The sequence below is a fragment of the Argiope bruennichi genome, chromosome 3 (genome assembly GCF_947563725.1).
Source record: "Argiope bruennichi chromosome 3, qqArgBrue1.1, whole genome shotgun sequence".
Lineage (NCBI taxonomy): Eukaryota > Metazoa > Arthropoda > Arachnida > Araneae > Araneidae > Argiope > Argiope bruennichi.
In genome coordinates this window covers 74,187,180-74,206,222 of record NC_079153.1, presented here as the reverse complement: position 1 = coordinate 74,206,222, position 19,043 = coordinate 74,187,180, and the positions used below count along the sequence as shown (strand labels likewise).

The window sequence follows — 19,043 nt, the reverse complement described above, 5'->3', positions numbered from 1 at the left end:
AACATATGTGGAAGAAAAAATGAGTAATAAACAAACAGGAGATAATTTCAGTGTTCTAAATTATTGCAATTTTTGCGAAATAAATTTTTTACAAGAACTTTTTTATTATTATTCCTTAACATATTAATGATTAAAAATATTGAGATATTTTTAACTTAAATGTTTTCTTAATAAATTAAATATTTTATGCTTTTGTTTTCATTCGTATAATTTCAAAGTACAGTTATTCTATAAATATGCCAGAAAAGCTTTTTTTCAATTGAAAAAATAGAAAACTTGTTAAATAAAAGAAGTTCTTAAAAGTTTTTAGGATTAGAAGTATCTATTATTTATATAATATGAGATATCTATAAATTCATATCTTTCAACAAATACAGTACGCTGTAAAATAGAAATTTATTTCATAAATAACATAGAAAATATATCACTGGTTTTGAAATAAAAGAACAATTCTTAGAAGAAAAATTATGAAGAATATTGCCCTTATTAATTTAAACTGTTCCGAATTATATTGTATGAAAAATGGTGAGCAATAACAAGAATAATATTTTCTATATAAAAATCACGCTTGACTTCATTAAGAATATTTGTAAAAATTGGATACAATAACGAAAACAAGAACTATGATTATGAATATTTATTTGCAATAAATAAACTGTAGAAAAAATTGTTTGAAAACATAATATATAACAGGAAAAATATTAAATGAATATTATCTGAAGATACTTAATAAATATTTTAACGGCGGGCAACATTTCACTTAAAAAAATTACTTTCGAGGTTATCTATGTTTATCTGAATTAATTCTGATTTAGAATCGAATTCTAATTCACATTTGTTTAAAAATTATTGTCAAATATCCAATATCATTTCTTCAAATATAAAAACAGAAATACAAATCGGCAAAAATTGTCTCTAGCCGATTGATCTCTCATATTCTGATCATATTACTTTTTTTTTTTACATAAATGCAAACAAATTGAAAATAGCCTTTTTGAAATTCTAAAACTACCTTCGTACGAATTTGTTGTTAATGTATTAATAAAATACTCGTTTCCCGCGCACATAAGCAACATTTTGCGCTTCTTTCATTTTACAGAGAATAATCTTTATTTCTCTGAGAGCATAAAGTATATTATGCCATTTTCCATTCTGCATTCTGTTTAAGTGTCATTGCCAACTTTTATATCTATTAAAAGCAAGATTAGTGAATGATATATGTATAAGAAACTACATATAATAATAAGAAATTGCGCGAAATATTTTTAAATGCTTCCACAGTCATTTCGGTTAAAATTGAAGCAGCGATGAAATTATTTGCAGACGATTAAATTTGGTATGAGAAATGAATTTCTTCTTTGTTCGATATGAAAAGCAGAAATAACCAATAGACACCATGCTTTAATCAAGAATTATCACTTCCTTCGGGTGGAAAGCAACGCAGGAGGAACGGCTCTAAAATCCACATGAGTCCAATAACAATTCCCACTAAACCGTTGATGTACATAATATAATCGTAGGTTCCCAATGTATCTCTGAAATAACCTAAAATAGAAAAGGATAAATTAAATAAAAGGTAAGAAATGTTTTTAAAAAATTGTCGGTACCAAGGTTTTGCATGAATACGAATTAACCACCATTGGCGATCAGCTATTCATCCTAAATATTAAAGAGTTAATTAAGTCATATCGACCAGAGTTGGTAAAATACATTTTAAACAAATGAAAACACTATTTTAGATTATACTTCCAAAATAATGACGGCGCATATTAATAGTTTAATTATGCTTGCAGACTGACGAAAATTAATTATATTTGTGTAATGGTGGCGAAAATTGACGAACTCAGTCTAGTTGTTGATATTAGGGATATTGGGATTATTTTGCATCTTTTAAAAAAGGAGAACTGAGAGAGTAGAAAATCATTGATAATGCATCTACAAGTTTAAAAATTTCAAGTGAAATAAAAATTCGCGAAATCTGTTTAGTGGTTGCGTATAGAAGACTCTGTCAATGTTTTTCCCCATAAAAAATACTTGGTAAAGTAGTGTTTTTCAAATTTGTCTCAAAAAAGGGAAGAAGAAAGCAAGCAAGTATTGAGGGCATTTTAAGGGCTCATCAGCTTTCATAAATAAAAATTAGTAGAGTCAGAACAGAAGATGGAAATGGAGTATTGTTTTTTTTTTTTTTTGGTTTGTCAATTATTTTAAATATAAAAATAAATATGGCAAGCAGTTCTAGTTTATTACAAAAGTTTATTTGTTTTGTACTTCTTACTAAATTATACTTATTCTATATTGTACTTAAAGGTGGAAGGTTTTCGTAATTAAGAATGTTGATCTAATTTATAAGTATTTTTGTTCTATGTTTTATTTTCCCTCTCCGTTCCAGATGTTCCAGATTTTTGAGATGTGTATACTGATGTCTTCTGGGTGAGATTATATAATATCTAATGAAAAAAAATCAATATTTTTATTTTTACATTTCACATTTTATTTAATCAAACTTGTTTCGTAATTATAAAAGGAAATTTTTTATACATTTTCTATTTAATTTCTGGTATATTGGAGTTATGAAATTTAGCAATAATAAAAGTTAATAATTTCTGATATAATAATATAATATAAAATTTAATAATTTCTAATACAATAAAATTTTATAATTCAGAATTTAACAACTAATCTCTACTGCTTATAAAAATGAATAGTGTGTCTAAGTGTTTGTTAGCTCTCTACTGGCCAAACTGTTTAACATAAAGCTTCCAAACTTGGCTTATAAATACATTGGAGAAAAGTAATGAGTGCATCAGAGATAATTTTTAAAAAATTCAATCAGAATTTTAATTAATTAAGGAATAGCTGAGATTTACATGTTCATTGAACATCACTTTCGAAAATATTATAGCACAAAAATATTTTTTTTTATTATTTTAAAATTGAAAAATTGCCATTTCGATTATGCAAATCTTTTTGCCATTTAATGTTTTTCATTTTTTAAATTAATGTTTAAAATAAATTTCAGCGAATTTTATTGTTGAAGTATTTTCAATCGTTTTCATTGCTACTAACAATAATTCATCTTGGATTTTCATCCAAGTTGAATCATCATTGTTGATCAAGATATGAAGATTAGCCTTATATTTCTAATTTGGTTTCAATTAATTGCATGCTTTTAAACGAATTTTTGAAATTTCGTTGCATTTACAATTAAGGTTTAACTTTAGAGCTAGGAAATAGTGAAGCAAATTTTAAGTGCTGTTATTTTCTTGCCAGTGACATATTTGGATATATAAAATTACAAACAAACAGAAAATTAGAGAAATACGTGATTCAAATAATTGAAGAAAGTAAGATTTCATAAATATTGTGAACTATATGTCTATTAAAATTTGTAGTTTTAAAATTTTTCCTAGAAGAGGCATTAACGCCAAGTTATTCAATATTTAATTAGAATTTTAAAGAATCATTAATACTATCGAGCCAACTACTCAGCAAAGGAGGAGGCATTCGATTAATATTATTTAATTTTGATTCCTTACAAGTAGTGCTACTTGAAATCGAATTTTAGAAAATGGAGTTTTTAAGAATGTTTATAATAATAAGTTATAAATTAAAAATACAAAATAGTTAAAATAAATCCATTTTTAAACTGTTTTTATTAAATTCGCTGCCTTTTATAAAGTAAATTTTCGCAAAATGTTTCCTGAAATAAATTAAATTTAAAATCTTGCTAATTTCGGCGCACTTGATCCCTAAAGAAGTATTGCGAACGTATAAAAAAACTTTTATGCATTAAACACCAAAAACATTTCTTATAAAGAAAAAACAATTTTTTATACTTTGGTCAAAGATTTAATGAATTCAATTAAACAATGGAATTTTTCTGCAATTTTTTTTCTAGAAAAGAAGAAAATGAAAGAAACAAATAACTACAAAACTGAAAAAACAAAATTGTACTTCAGTGTTAAAAAAATACATATTATACTGGCTATGATTAAATTAAGTGAAATGTAATCACGTTACGCTTAGCAACTCTATACAGTTTTTTTTTAAATTACATCAGATGGTCATCCATTTAACAAAATTAAAACATCTTAACTTTCTGAATTCTTCATGATATGTTTTATCTCACCGTTTTTGCTGTCATCACGATTACAAAAATAATTTGTGCACTAATTAATGATGATTTAAAGTTAAATGCTGTGATCAATAGGAAAAATATTGTGTACATTCTTTCTTTGTTAGTCGTCCTACTTTCTAAATTTTTTCCTGTTTAATTGCTTGGAGGCGACTAATACGCAAGTATCAAAAAAAAAAATTAATATGCATTGTAGGAGTCGATTCAACGTCGTCAATTTAGATTTCGACTGATTGAATTGAAAATTTGATAGAAAAATACAATTGTATTTTCGAGATTATATACTAAATTTCATTTATTAAAGCCACTGCGTTTTTTAATTTTCTTATTTGCATACATGAGAAATACAGACCGACAGACAATCAACCCTTTGATATATTTAGCTCAAAATTAGATAAAATAATCTACTCGTTAGATTTTAAAATTAAAAACCAAATTTCAATTTCCTAAGTTCATTGTTTGGGAATTATCACGTCACACTAACAGGCGATCAATTTCTTGATGGATTTTCCAAATTTGAAGTATATCTACATTTAGATGTTAAATCTGTATACCAAATCCAATCCATGTAGCTCTTTATATTTTGTAGTTACAATCGGTCAACTGGACAGGCAGACTTCCTTTGAACGAATTTCGTTCAAAATTTGATAACCAATGTAAAAGTGTAAAATAAATATCACATATCAAATTTCATACATGTTTTTAAAAACTTTTTTGAATTGTTTATCATATTACGGGCAAATATATAGACATAATTTTTTAAAAATAGATTTTTCATTTCAGAAAGGTATAAAATGTGAAAATTTGTGATTTTTTTTATATATAATATTTTTCTATTTGCATACTTCGCGTATGAAGAAATGAAAACTGTCCTTTTATTGATATAAATTCAGTTGTCACGCATATTTTTCTGAATTCAATCTTTTAAAAATATTTTTTGCATGATATTCAACAATAATTTTCTTACAATAATATTCAAACCGTTTTCTATGTTTCCTCAAATATTCAATAACATGAATTTTTCATTCTTAAAAACCAAGAAAGAATGATTCTGTTTATTATTTCTGCAGCTTGCATGCGGAATCAGGAAATAAAATTGCATTACCCGATTGCTCCTACAAATGATGTGTGGTTTTCAAGTTGCATATTCTTGCAATGACAAAGTATAATTTGAAAAATGATTACCCAAATACTTTTTTTTCTAGTCACTTTTGCAGATCAGCTGGTTCGCTAGGGATAATGGTTATCTTTAATTTCAGTTAAATCGTTCAGATATAATTTAATATTCATGATACCGTGAAACCACCAGACATTAAAGATATGTTACTTTTAATTGTCTCACATAATTGTCTGTGACTGACTTTTAACTGTCATTATGAAGATGAAACTTTAATGGGGACCTGTTCCATGCATCGAGGTATTGTTTCACGATTTTTTCCCTCGTCTTAACTGCGCATATATTAAACAAAATCCTTCTTCTTTAACTTACATCAATGAAAGGAAATCACGCAATCAGATAGTTCATGAAGTAATGAAAACGATTTGAATTTCAGAACGAGAATTTAATTTATTGGAAATTAGACCCCTCCCCATTTTTTAAAATGCCAAAATTCAGGAAACATTTGAATGATTATTAAATTTGTAACATAAGAAAACAATATTTTAAATTTTGAACATTCCTTTTTGTGCGTTAATATTTTCGAAAATGATCGTGGGAAAATTCCATATTGAACGCAACTTTCAATTGATTAAAATTCAAAAAATAGCTTCAAGATGCGCAGTTCCATCTTCTAAGGTATGTATGGGCCAAATTTGTTAGCTGTAAGTCAAGCGGTCTGGTCTGTAGATTGACAATACACGCAGAGACTTACAATCATTTTTATTATTAATGGAGATTGGCAATATGGTGTCATGTAACTTGATTCCATTAGAAGTATTCATGTACGCAATATTCAAAATACATGGCTATTAAAAAACACAGATTCAACGTTTAGTACCATTTCATGCTTAAAAATAACTTGTGGAGAAATCCAAACATTAACCGATACATAAGAAATTTAATAGAAATTAGACACAATCAAATATTACGGCGAACTATTGCTGGAGGCCAAAAACAGTTAATAAATTAAAATTATTCAAATAATTATAATTAATTAATTCCATCTATTTTCCAATGTAATTTATTAACTTTTTTCAATTTAATCTGAAAAATCATACACAGTAAGAATATTTGTGATATTTTTGAACTTCTATTGTGACACATCATTTGAGAGGAATCATGATGAAACATCATGATGAAAAGGAACATCACTGCGTTATTTCTAACAATTTTAAAGCGTTTTTGAAATTGTTGAACCATCTGTTGGAGACATTTAATATGAATATAAGGTATTGTATTAATAAAAATTTCTGATTTTACAAATTTATTTTGTGGAAAAAAATATCTTAATAATTATAACTTTTACTTATTACGTTATTCAAAAATGATAAATCGACAATATAAAATAAATAACATGGGAGAGTATGAAAGTTATCCTATACCTGTTCTTGAAAATTTTCTAATATTAAAATTTATTTTAATAAAAAATATCTTATTGTGTTTTTTTTTTATTTTTATTTTTTGGTAGGTGGGGTTGAGAGGCAAATTAAATTTTTAAAAATTACTTCTCTATTTAATGAATTAAAAAAAGAATCTTACCGATATAAAGTGGCAATGCCATGCCCAGTAATCCAGGAAAAAAGTTCATACAGCCAATGGCAAGTGACTGAACATCACTTCGCATATACCTTTGCACTAGAACAGGATGCCGAACAAAAAGAGAGCCTTGTAGCATGCCAAAAATACAAAGGGACACGTAAACGGTAGCTTTATTTGGCATGAAAGGTATCGTTGCAGTATTAACTCCTTGGAGCACCATTCCCACCAGTAAATATCGAGGAACACCCATGAAGCCTTTGTCAGTCACCCATCCCAAGCAAAGCCGTCCCAGAAGATCTCCCAACGACAAGGCAGCTATGACATAAGATCCTTCGTCTTCGCGGAAACCTCTGTCGATAGCAAAATCCACTATGGTGGTCACTATGGGCAAAAAAGTCAAAAAGTGGACAGTGCGACATAAGCAAACGAGAACAAACAGAGGATTTCGAAATAATTTTATCATTGTCTTAAAAATAGTCCAGAAAGAATTGGACTGTTTTTTATCCATAGATTTTTGACTATTTTCTAGTGATGGTCTTTTTTTCTCTATTTCACATTGCGACCAGTCATGGTTGCAGTATAGTTTTCGAAGTTCTGAAACTACTTTGAGAATATTTGTCCTGTTTTCATCTGGGAACAAAATTGGGATTTGATTTGGGTTTGTATAAAGAATGTTTTTAATCTTCAATAAGACATACTGCCGCGATACTTTCTTGGACATTTTTGAGACATCGGGTATAGAACTTCTTCTGGTCCAATTTCCATTAACATTTTTTGCAGCACCAGATTCTGCAGTCTTTTCAACATTGAAGCTTTTGCTTCTAGGATTAGTTATTACTTTGAGTCCACTTTCGAGTAAGAGGCCCTTTACGACATTGTTTTTACAAGCGAGCTCCTTATCAATATGTCCATTTGTTTTAGAATTTTGTTGATGAGCATACATATCTTCTAGACTTTCCAAAATGCATATTTGAGCCGAATTCACTGACGCATTCTCTACTTCCAAAAGTTTATTATCTGGTTCATCTCCTGGAGTTTTCAAAAGCAAAAGCTTTAAAATCAAATCGCTATTGCTTCTTAGAAACTGAATGTCCACGACTTTTTCTGATGACTCTTTTGTTTCTTCCTTACATTTTATTGAATAATTGTTTATTTGATGGATGACTGGGTCCTTTGACACTTTAACAGGCTTTTTATTGAGCCATGGTGGCTTCCTGAGAATCATGGCTGCCGGAATACAGTGCATAATGATGCCAGCAATGATGAGGAATGTGCCTTCAATTCCGCAAGTATTCAACAGCCATTCCATTAAGGCAGGGAAGAGGAATGATCCAACACAGCCTCCGGAAAAGCCCATCCCTATGGCTGTTGTTCGGTATTTTTTGAAATACTGGCCAACTACTACTTGGACCAAAACAGTGGTTAAAGCCGTCCCTGCACCTATAGACAAAAGCAGACAACAGAAAATTAAAAAGACAATATGTCTAACATTGGGAATTACATTGTTGTATGATCTATATGGATTTAAATATTTTTTTAGAAATCTAAACTTCCTTTACCATTATAATCTTATTCTCTGTTAAACAAATAATCTTATTATTCAAAATTCTTTTGATAATAAAGGGAAATTAGTAATGGAATGCAATCTTTTAACTAAATATATGATTAAGTAACCGCTAACCTCGATTATAGTTATATAACTGACGTTACAATAAAACAGATCAAATAGAGGTTTTGAAGTGATTCTGAGAGTTTAAACGAAAAAATCGGTATTGCATTAGATCAAAACAAAGATAAATAAGATACACATTCAATTACATCTATTCCTATCAGCTGTAGGAATAGATGTAATTTTTCTCAAAATCTTATCTCTTCCCACCAGTTATGACAGTTTTAGTTCAATTTTTGGGTATCTTCTGATTCAATGCGAGCCTCCTACACTTCCACATCAAAATTTGACTGAATTTAAGCACAATTTCTAATTTTAAACAGACAAAAGACAGAATTTAATTTATATCAATTGGAATTAATAATATTATAAATTAAATTATAATTTAATTTATGATATCCACAATCAATAAAGAATTCGTTTCAAGAAACATAAAAATTTGTATAGGTTTTAATGAGGGGACAAAAAAGAGAATTCTTTCCACGATTTCAAAAAAAGTGTTCTTTTAAATAAATAAAAAGATAGGTGGAGAGAATTGGTATTAAAAGTTTACGCTAATGATGGTGAAGTTAACAATGCAGTATGCTTTAGAAGTATTTGAAGTAATTTTAAAAAATTAAAATTTGGCTTGGACTTACAATACAGATAAGAGTCGTCTTATTTCGTACTAATCATTGGAAAATGATGGAAGAACGGTGAGGGATGATAAGAGATATCTGTTTGATACTGAAAATAGCAAGATGGTATGTAAGGCGATCCTGAAGGAATTTATTATGAATTCGAGATATTTTATAGAAAAAATTGTCGGAATACCATTATTGTTTAGTAACATATATATAGACTTGTGGAAATAATAAATGGACAAAAGGGAGCTAAAAAAAACTGTATGATGATATAAAAGCGATGATATATATCAGAAAATTATATGAACAATAGTAGGACTTCTGCAAAATTTAGCTATAAGATTGGATTACCTCTATCCCGTGGTTATGTATAAGGTTTTAATTCTCAAAGAGATATTTTACGATCAATGTATTATGAGTGACTGATATGTTTGACAATCATGATAATACTTAGATTGATGCTGTTAATATTAAATTATGATTATACAGTTATATCCTATGTTGTAGAATAATGAATGGAAAGAAATAGTAATTATATTTAAGAAATCCATCATCAAACCTTGTATCAGTTCATAAAACGAATAATCAAACAAAAGATACTCCAGTTATGTGGGGCTTTGTTGATGTTTTTCTTTGATTAAAACGGATGCATCTACCGGAAAAGTATTTTTTAATGTCTTAAAAAATTTCCCTGTAGTGATAATTTCTTTCACATTTTTAACAAGATCATCTCTCTTCTTTCTAGAAATGTTGATACTATATATATCTCCATGTTTATTAGTAAATCAAACTTACCGCCCAGTCCACCCCAAAGAACAGTTATCCAACCGATGTCATCAACGAAGAAACAGAGTATAGTGCTGATTGTGGACATGACAGCTCCTGAAATGATGACCACTTGATTGCCATATTTTTGACCCAGGATTCCGACCACAGGACCTGAAAAAAAATCACTTTTCTTAAGAATATTCTCATTTCAATAGTAAAATTTCGACTTTCTGTATTTTTATTACATGTGTCTTCGAATTTGACACACTGTAGCTTCTTTAAATTAGATTTAAAAGTATTCATACGTGTCATATCTAGGCAGCATAATTTTTATCGATAAATCTCAACTCCATACTTGGTAGCGAGAAAATAAAATGGCATTAAAATATAAAATCTTTTTTTTTTCTTATAAAAGTTTTTGCAAAATAAAATGAAGTCTCATCTATAACTAAAGTGAACTGCTCTCGCGTATTATTAGTTTATGCGGTAGCAGTTTGAAAAAAATTCGGTCTTTCACGTATTTGAGGAAGGAATTAGGAATTATATAATTCTTCATGAATCAAATGTGGTTTTTTTAGTTTATAAATAGGCAGTTGATAAGTCATTAATTATCAAGAAAATTTGTAGCGAAATCTTAAATTAGAATAATTGTAGAAAATTAATTAATTCACCAAGGCATAGATTGTATGAAGAATATGGGATGGAATAAATGAAGCGACGATGCTAAATATATACTAAGATCGTTTATTCAAATATAGCAAAGAATTTGCCCCATTCCGTTAAATCTTAAGTTCCCGTTTGTTTCCATCCCGATTCTAGACATCGGGGAGGGAAATTCGCAGTTACGGAGAATGTTTTTATTTAATTATAATTTTAAGGCATCCCAATCATAACTTATCGGCAACGAAATACTTAATAGTTATCACTTAAGAAATAAAAATTTAATAAAACTGGAGTCGCTTCTTGTTTTGTAAATAACTGAATTTAAAATTGAAATCGAATATAACTCACAAAAGAAATTACTCTACATTTTTAGATAAATTTCAGCCAAAAAAAAGTATTTCTGCTTGTAAGAGATCTTTAAAAATATGCAAAATAAAAAGTGCACATGGAAACGTGCCTTTTATAATTGGCATGATATTATTAATGCAAGGTTCTACATACACATAATTGCGTTACTCATCATATGCACTTTCTTTTTTACTGATATGTGCAATATTTCAAGAATTCCGTCTAATTATTCATCCATTCTTCATTTAAGTTGTTTGATAAAGAGCTAGAAGAGTCCTTCTTCTTCGTCTACTCCTTTATTTATTTAGAATTATTCTGTTTGGGATAAAAAAAATATCTACATTCTTATAGAAGAAAGTGTGCACTTTGCTTTAAAACTTTTCGGAGCAGAAATTTAATACAATCTTTTAAAGAAACCTGATAATTTTTCATGATAATTTATTTATTCGTTAAATATGGAAATACTTGCGCTACGTTGTTCCACTGCTGTTTTAATCTAATTTTTTCGTCGAATGTTCATAAAACAGAAATAGTTTATAATTGAAATCTTTGTGTTATATTGGTATAAAAGGTTTTCACAATGAATGTAATATTCGTTAAGCTGAATGTTTTTCTAAAAAGATATTCTTTAATAAGTTCAGAAAATTGAGTTTTTATTGTCAGAATATAATTTAAATCTCATCAGAATAGGAATATTGAGTTAGAGAATAGACCCATTTGTATATATTCTTAGAACAATGACATTTAAAAATGTCCTTGTGATCTAGTATTCGTCTTAATAGTTTTGAACTAATTTTAGATCTTTTCTATGTAGATACATTTATGAAATATGTTTCCATAATTTGTACATCTTTATTCTATAAAAATTGCAGAAATATTATTTTTTAAAAATATTCGCGAGATTGGCATAAATGCACTCACCTAGCAGATTTCTGGTTGAAGATCTGACACTAAATGGCGTGGAAGCACCTTTCCTATCCAACCTATAAATATCGATGAAGGCCACATAGAGAATGCCGGACATTCTACCCAATCCGGCCATGATGAAATTGATGGCGCACGCTGCCAAGGCCACAGCCCATGCCCAACCTTGATCCGGGCCATCCATGTATACTAAGAAACAAAACGAAGTCTTAAGAGAATTTGTGGGATTTTATATACTAAATGTTGTCTTCTTTTGCTGTTCCTTATCATTATGCACAATATAATGATGATCAATGATTAACGAAAAAGACTGTACTGTTTCAAATATTTCTAAAAACAATGGTAATAAGAAAAATATTCGCCAATACAGAAATCGATTGTCTTTAATACATCAAGTCTTTAAATACATCTGTAACAACAATAAATAAAATAATAAACCAATATTTACAATTCAGAAAAGTAATGTTCACTAGCTTTTATAGAAACAAGTGGCTCAAAACAGAACACTTTGTAGGCCCCTGTGTGAAAACCATTTAACAAGAGATAAATGGAAATGTATTATGATCCTTAATGAAGTGCAGGTTTACCTAAATGTCTGCAGCAAAAATAGGTCTATTTATTATGGAAAATAAAGGGAAAACGATATACATATCTGGTTCAGTCAAATGCAAGGAAAATTTCAATAAGGGATTTATGATTGTCTCAGGGTTCTTCTACGGAATCGAGAAAAACAATGTTAAAATCAGTTCAACGCAATCAAGAGAAAGTTTTAAGGCCGATATTTACAGAAGGAATTCCATTTATTTATCCCAATTACTTTCAAAAAGGTAAACTTTATCGAGACAATGCTACAAGTCATATTTCGGTAAGTCCCACTGCATTTCTAGAAAAAATAAAGACTAATACAAGCATTGCATATTCCTATATTAGTGTATTTGCCGATATGTTGCATATGGCTATATTATAGATATTTTTTAACATACTCAGTTGAAATTTCTTGTTGTTTCATTAAAAGACTTTTGTGACGTTTTTCTGTTGAAAAGAGCTATTTTTAAGCGCAAATACACCTCGAATGATGGATTCTGGAAAGTAATAGAAAAGGATTGGAAATCAATACCTCTAGATATTTTAAGAAAAGCCCTTCTTTCTTGGAAATCAGGCTATCAGAACGAACATTATAAAAACAATCTTTATATTTTAAGCATTAATGAAACATCTCCAAAATCTAAAAATGTGTAAGTATCCTCTGTACTGCAATAAAGTTGTTTAGACTCATCACTGTAAGTTGTACAGGATTTTCCAGGCATTTTTTGGCAGGATTTTAAACTTTTGTTATTTTTTTTTTTGCCGAAATTGCGTAATCTTGTCTACTTTCGTTAAATAAACAAAAAAGAAGAATGTAAAATATGCCCCAATCTAGATTCAAACGACTAATGGGAACAAAAAACAAATTGTCCATTAAATCATGAATTTTCTGTGGAAAATATTTAAGACAGCAACAACTCTGTATGAAACCTGTCACAACTCTGCTGAATATAAAAATAAAAAAATTTTATGTAGGTGTAATAATAATTTTTAAAAATTCCAGAAAATTATGTAATATAAAATGTATTAAAAATATTTAATTTGTGTACAATTCAAAATTTATATTGCATGTTTATATTTATTATAATTTAATTCAAATATGTAAGATATGCAATATAATTTTCTATCTTCTATCAATTGTAAATATTTTCATATTTTTATTATTTTTTTAATTATTGAAACATTTTATATATCTTTTATCTCAAAACTGTAGTACAAAAGAATGGCTGATATCATTACTTCAAATAATTTTTCGCATAAAATTATCATCCATATACAATTTTAAAAACACTGTCATATTTCTATTTAAATCAGTTTTTTTTTCAAGATTCCATTACTTTTTAATAAATAATAAACAGTATATGTATTGAAATGTGACGCTGGAAGAAAATAAAAAGAATTAATCAGTTTAGCAGTTGATTTTTTTTTATTTTGATAGTGAAACGTGGCAAAATTCAATTGACGTACCGAAGTTTTTAAAAAATCTTCTACGACAAAGTGGTAGATTTTTTACCGCAATAATTAGAAAGTCTAACAGAGAATAACTCTAGAAAGTTTTCAGAAACGTCAACTTGAACTACGTTATTCTTTAGTAAGGTGTTTATTACAGCCTATTTCTACCATAGACTTTTGAATCTTTTTTAAATTACAGGAGAAGATGAGATTAAATTTATTATGAAAGAATTAAAAATGATATCATAATATCTAATTGCCATTTCTAACAGGAAAAAGGTTTGAATTGTTGATATTAGAAAATTAAAAATAAGCCCAAATTTTGTAATTAGAACAAAATCTAAAAAGAAATGTCCGTTTAAGCAAATATGATATAAAATCTGGCCCCATAGGAAAAATTTATACCCAAAACGTTCAAAAAAAATTGAAAATGGTGAAATGTGAAACAAAATCAAACGATTAAGTTCAAACAAGAAAAGAAATACAATATTTTTAAAATCCGAACGCTTAAAGGTAAATTACTGCCTCTACAAATTAAAAAGTGCTTTAATAATGGCAAAAACACGTGACTACATGATTTGATTAAACTACGAAATCAGTTCGAATGTTTCACAGTAATCTCTACTTGTAATAAAGATGAATATGTGTGTGTGCGTCAATGTATTCGTGCTCTATAGGCTACGCCTTTTGATCTAGAGCTATCAAACTTGACACATATACACATTTTTAATAGTATAAATATGCACACCGAAGTGATTTTTAAAATTTTTTGATTAGAATATATAATTAAAAATTAAGCGCAATTTTAGCGTTTTTAGGCAATAAGGAATCTTTAAGAAATATTTCAGCACAAAAAAGAATTTTTTCATTATCTTTAAATTCAAAAATTTATCTTTTCAATTCTACTTATTGTTTTACTGTAAATTTTCCTATTTTTATTTAATTAAAAAAAATATTTTAAGCATATCGTATTATGTAGTAGATTTCACACAAAGTAAATATAAAATTTAACTTGTAAATAGAATATTACGTTTGCATGAAAAAAATTATTGCAAGATTCAAAAATACTTATAGTAATCCATTTTAGATTTAGGATTAAAAAATATAATTTTAAAAAAAATCTACTTTTTATTATATTAATGCCGAAGTCGTTTGAAAAACTGCTTTTTTTTTTTTTAATAATCCAAAATTAAAATCAACTTTTTTTTACAGTAGAGAAAGTTATAATATTTTGTTGCTTCCGAATCTGGACGGATATATAGAAATTTCGAATACGGTGCTTTCTTTTAGTTCAAAACTGAAGTGAAGAATTTAGTGAGGAAAAGAATAAAGAAAACTTTGGATTCTCTTTACTTCAGATGAATTCTTGTCTCTTTTTTAAAGTCATTTAAAGTCGAATATTGAAATGAAAATTGCATTCTTATCTCTAAAAAGGACATTTTATTAAGAATTTTCATTCATGTTTCTTTATACCAATATCACGCAATGACGTTGATAATAAGTCACTACAATTGATTTTAAAAAAATTTAAAGATATTTGAATTTTTAGTTCGAACAGCGAACATGATATTGTCTAAATCTTAATTCATCTATTTATATTTATTTCGTAAAACTCCTTTTTAATTATAAAACAATGATTATAAAGCTCAAAAAATACATTTAATATTGGCAGAAAGCGCAGGAGTATAAATGCATTTATCAATGGAAAGAAAAATATTGTAGAAAAATACACTTAAAAATATTTGTAAAAGTTTATTAAAATTAGAAGAAGGAAATATAACTAGTATTTTTGGAAAAATGATATTTTTGAAATTAGAAGTAGAGTTAAAATGACTTTTACATTATAATATATTCCGAAATTGTCGAAGAAAAATATTAAAAAATTTGAATTAGCTTATAATTTAAATTTTGTAAAACTTTTTCTTAGAGAGTATCTTCTTTTCAAAAAATAATTAGGTATTAACTTTTGCAACTTTAGATCTATAGGTCTGCTTTATAGAGTGTTTCTTTCATGCATGCTGTACGATGCAACTACAAATAATACATCAGTTTATAACATTATTATGTTAAAAACTTTCATACAGAACTCAAAACAGAAGTGCTTATTGATACTTGCAAAGGTCAGAATTTTGACGTAACAAATCCAAATTCAATTTAAAGTTTGCAATACTCATTGAAATTTGGTAGTTTATCCAAAGAGAATTAAAATAATTCATCATTTTTTTTTTGTTCTGAATATAAATTTCTGATCAAAATAGGAAATTCTTGCGCATCACATTTCATACATCGGCAACACTGATATAATTATATGTATTTCTTTCTAAATAAACTTAAAAGCTATTTAATAAAAATCTATTAATTGATTCATAGTTGTAATCGAAAATCAAAATAAAAGACACTAAAAATATTTTCAATAATTTTGATTGAAATACTGAACATAATTTGAATACATACTCAATATAATTTTGATTTAAGAGAAATAATGAAATTTCTAAGCCCCGACATATCGACGATATCGATATGCTTTATAAACAAAGTTTTTCAAAATTTAAAACTGGATGCAAACATCAAAATTTGCAAAATAGGCTGTAATTGAAAGATAAAATAATATTAAAAAAACATTCTTATGTTAAATGTAAAGACGTATTATCCAAAGATTTTCAGTTTCAAAATTACATTTTCAAAAAAAAAAGAAAAAAAGAAATGTGAAAGAATTTACTTCTTTATTTATGAATACTTCTGAATCCCCTCCCCCTTTTAGTAAATCTTTCAACCACAATTTATCTTTTCAATTATTAATTTTTTTATAATTGATATGATTTACATACCAACTACTTTAAAAAAATTTCATTTTAAACTTTGCTCTAAAAATTTGGATAAAACTTATCTTTTTCATCAATCTGATTTTTGAAAACAAACGAAAGCTTATCTTATTTCTTAAAAAGTAAAATATTTCTATATTATTTGAATCAATTGATCTCATATAGCCAACAAATCGAATTTATAAAGCAATTATTTAAAATTATTTCAAAAAGTGTTTTGAAACTCTTACTTTGCAAATGTACGAAGCAAGTTCACTGGAAAGATTTCAAAATGAAAAAAATGCTTTCAACGCTATTTTAACCATCAGTACAGAAGGTTACACCAGGCATATGATTTAGAGTCTTCCTCACTGAGTGCTGATTGTTAACCAGCGTGAGGATCAACTCCTCACTGATAAGCAAAATGGGCAATATATTATAATGGGACAGGGACACTAAATTATATAAGAATATAACATCCTTTTGGAATCTTGCTTTCTTGCTACAGATCAGTGTTTCTTGAATTATTTCATTTCTAATTTCTTTTTTGTGGAACAAAACTTTCGTAAGGTTATTTAAATAAAAAATGCCATAAATTTAAAATTAGAAAAAAAAATAAGAACGTAAAGAATTAATTACGATGAATGAAAAATAATTATGAATGAACTATGAAAAAAATCATTAAAGACCAGATTGTTATCAGAGCAATTTCTTTTATTCCAACAGTAGAAAAATCTGAAAAATTGAGAGCCACGATAATTTGGTGGTAAGATCTCGGCTTCGAAATCAGATAGTTTCATATACGAAATATGATTAAAGATCCATTATTATTGTTTGTTTTCAGGCATAGCAACTCCATGTGCTTCTATGCATGCATCGATTTGTTTTGATTACTTCAGAATAAAGATTAGATAACGGATGGAGGATGGAAAATCTTTTTTATCATGCGATATTTAGAAACATTACACACTTATGAGTTTTAAAAAATATTACAATTCAAAAACAAAATGAAAATTATCAACGAAAGAAGATAATAAAAAAAGAAATGCTTCTGATAAAAAAAATTGCAGAAAAGTACTTGTTTTATTCAATGCCTAACACCTCAGCGAAATAAGATCCTTCAAAATAGTTCGTTGTGATAGTATTGGAATCTAAAAAAGAACAACATGTTAGTCCAGCGGTTCTTAACCTATGGGTCGCGACCCAAAATTGGGTCGCGCTGCGTCGAACCAAAAAAGTTAGTAATACACCAAATTTCAGACATTTTAGTTTCTCATGGTTTACGTGCGGTATCCAGGTTTAACATATATACAGGAGGACATTTTATTTTGCAAACCAATGTCAACAACAACTAGAGATGAAGATATTTTTCTTATGGATCGAAAGCACTTTTGTTTATCTTTATTATTAAAAAAATAAATAAAAAAATTTGTAAGTTAAAAAAAATCATCATCGTAGGATTGAAGATTTTTTAAAAATAAGATCTAAAATAAAGCAATGAAAAAATTTTGACTTTTTCTCAAATATTTCTCAAATTTGGGTCCCGGCTTAAAAAGGTTAAGAACCACTGTGTTAGTCTAACACGCGTTTGATCTAATATTGAAGGTCAAATGTCCTTTCTTTGATGTGACACGGAAATTTAATGACAGAAGAGTTAGCTCAGGCCTCATTCTTTGTCATCTAATTTCTGTTTAAAATTTTGAGATTAGCTTCACAGTAGTCTTCATGTTGCTTCAAATCAGAATATTTATATAGCTAAATTGAATAAAACCTAAAAAACCTTGTAATAATCTTATGTTTGAAAAGTATTGCTAAAAAAAGCATCGATTATAAATTGTTTACCATTTAGATGTGAATACATCATAAGAGTTTTAATCATGTAGATTTATAATTATTATCAATTTTTCTTCATGCAAATGAAATTCAGTATTTTTAGATAATTGTCATTTTGACTCTAAGGTATGGAAGATGGAGAAAAGTATCTGCCTATATCAAATATAATAGACTGTCTGGAATTTTAGAACAGAAGAAACCAAGGAAAAAGCAGAGACTGGCCATGTAAGCGACAACATTTTTGATCATTTGAAAAAAATAATATGAAAAGGTGATTATCATCATGGGCAGAAATACTTTTTTTTCAGATGAATACATATCTGTATTCATCTGAAAAAAAAAGTATTTCTGCCAATGATGCTCCGGTGAACTGAATCGGTCAGTCCATCATAACTACTATAACAAATGAATACAGTTAGAATCATGATTCTTTTGACCATTTCCAATGTCTCCAGGTATTATAGCCCAGTACCGAAGAGCTTTAGTTATTTGTAGCTACAGACTGCTGTGATCTGAAGAATTCTTCAGGATCAATTTAATGCAA

General features: G+C 27.8%; 1 protein-coding gene across 1 annotated transcript; it reads right to left on the bottom strand.

Annotated features, from left to right (window-relative positions):
* Positions 1 to 382: 382 nt before the first annotated feature.
* LOC129963243 (monocarboxylate transporter 12-like) lies at positions 383 to 17,026 on the bottom strand. The gene is made up of 5 exons (XM_056077467.1): positions 16,918 to 17,026; positions 11,826 to 12,017; positions 9,921 to 10,064; positions 6,834 to 8,273; positions 383 to 1,545 (listed from the first exon to the last, which is right to left on the bottom strand). Exons 2-5 carry the CDS (start codon positions 12,010 to 12,012, stop codon positions 1,406 to 1,408), a joined length of 1,911 nt encoding a protein of 636 aa, XP_055933442.1. The 5' UTR covers positions 12,013 to 12,017; positions 16,918 to 17,026; the 3' UTR covers positions 383 to 1,405.
* Between the last annotated feature and the right edge of the window lie 2,017 nt (positions 17,027 to 19,043).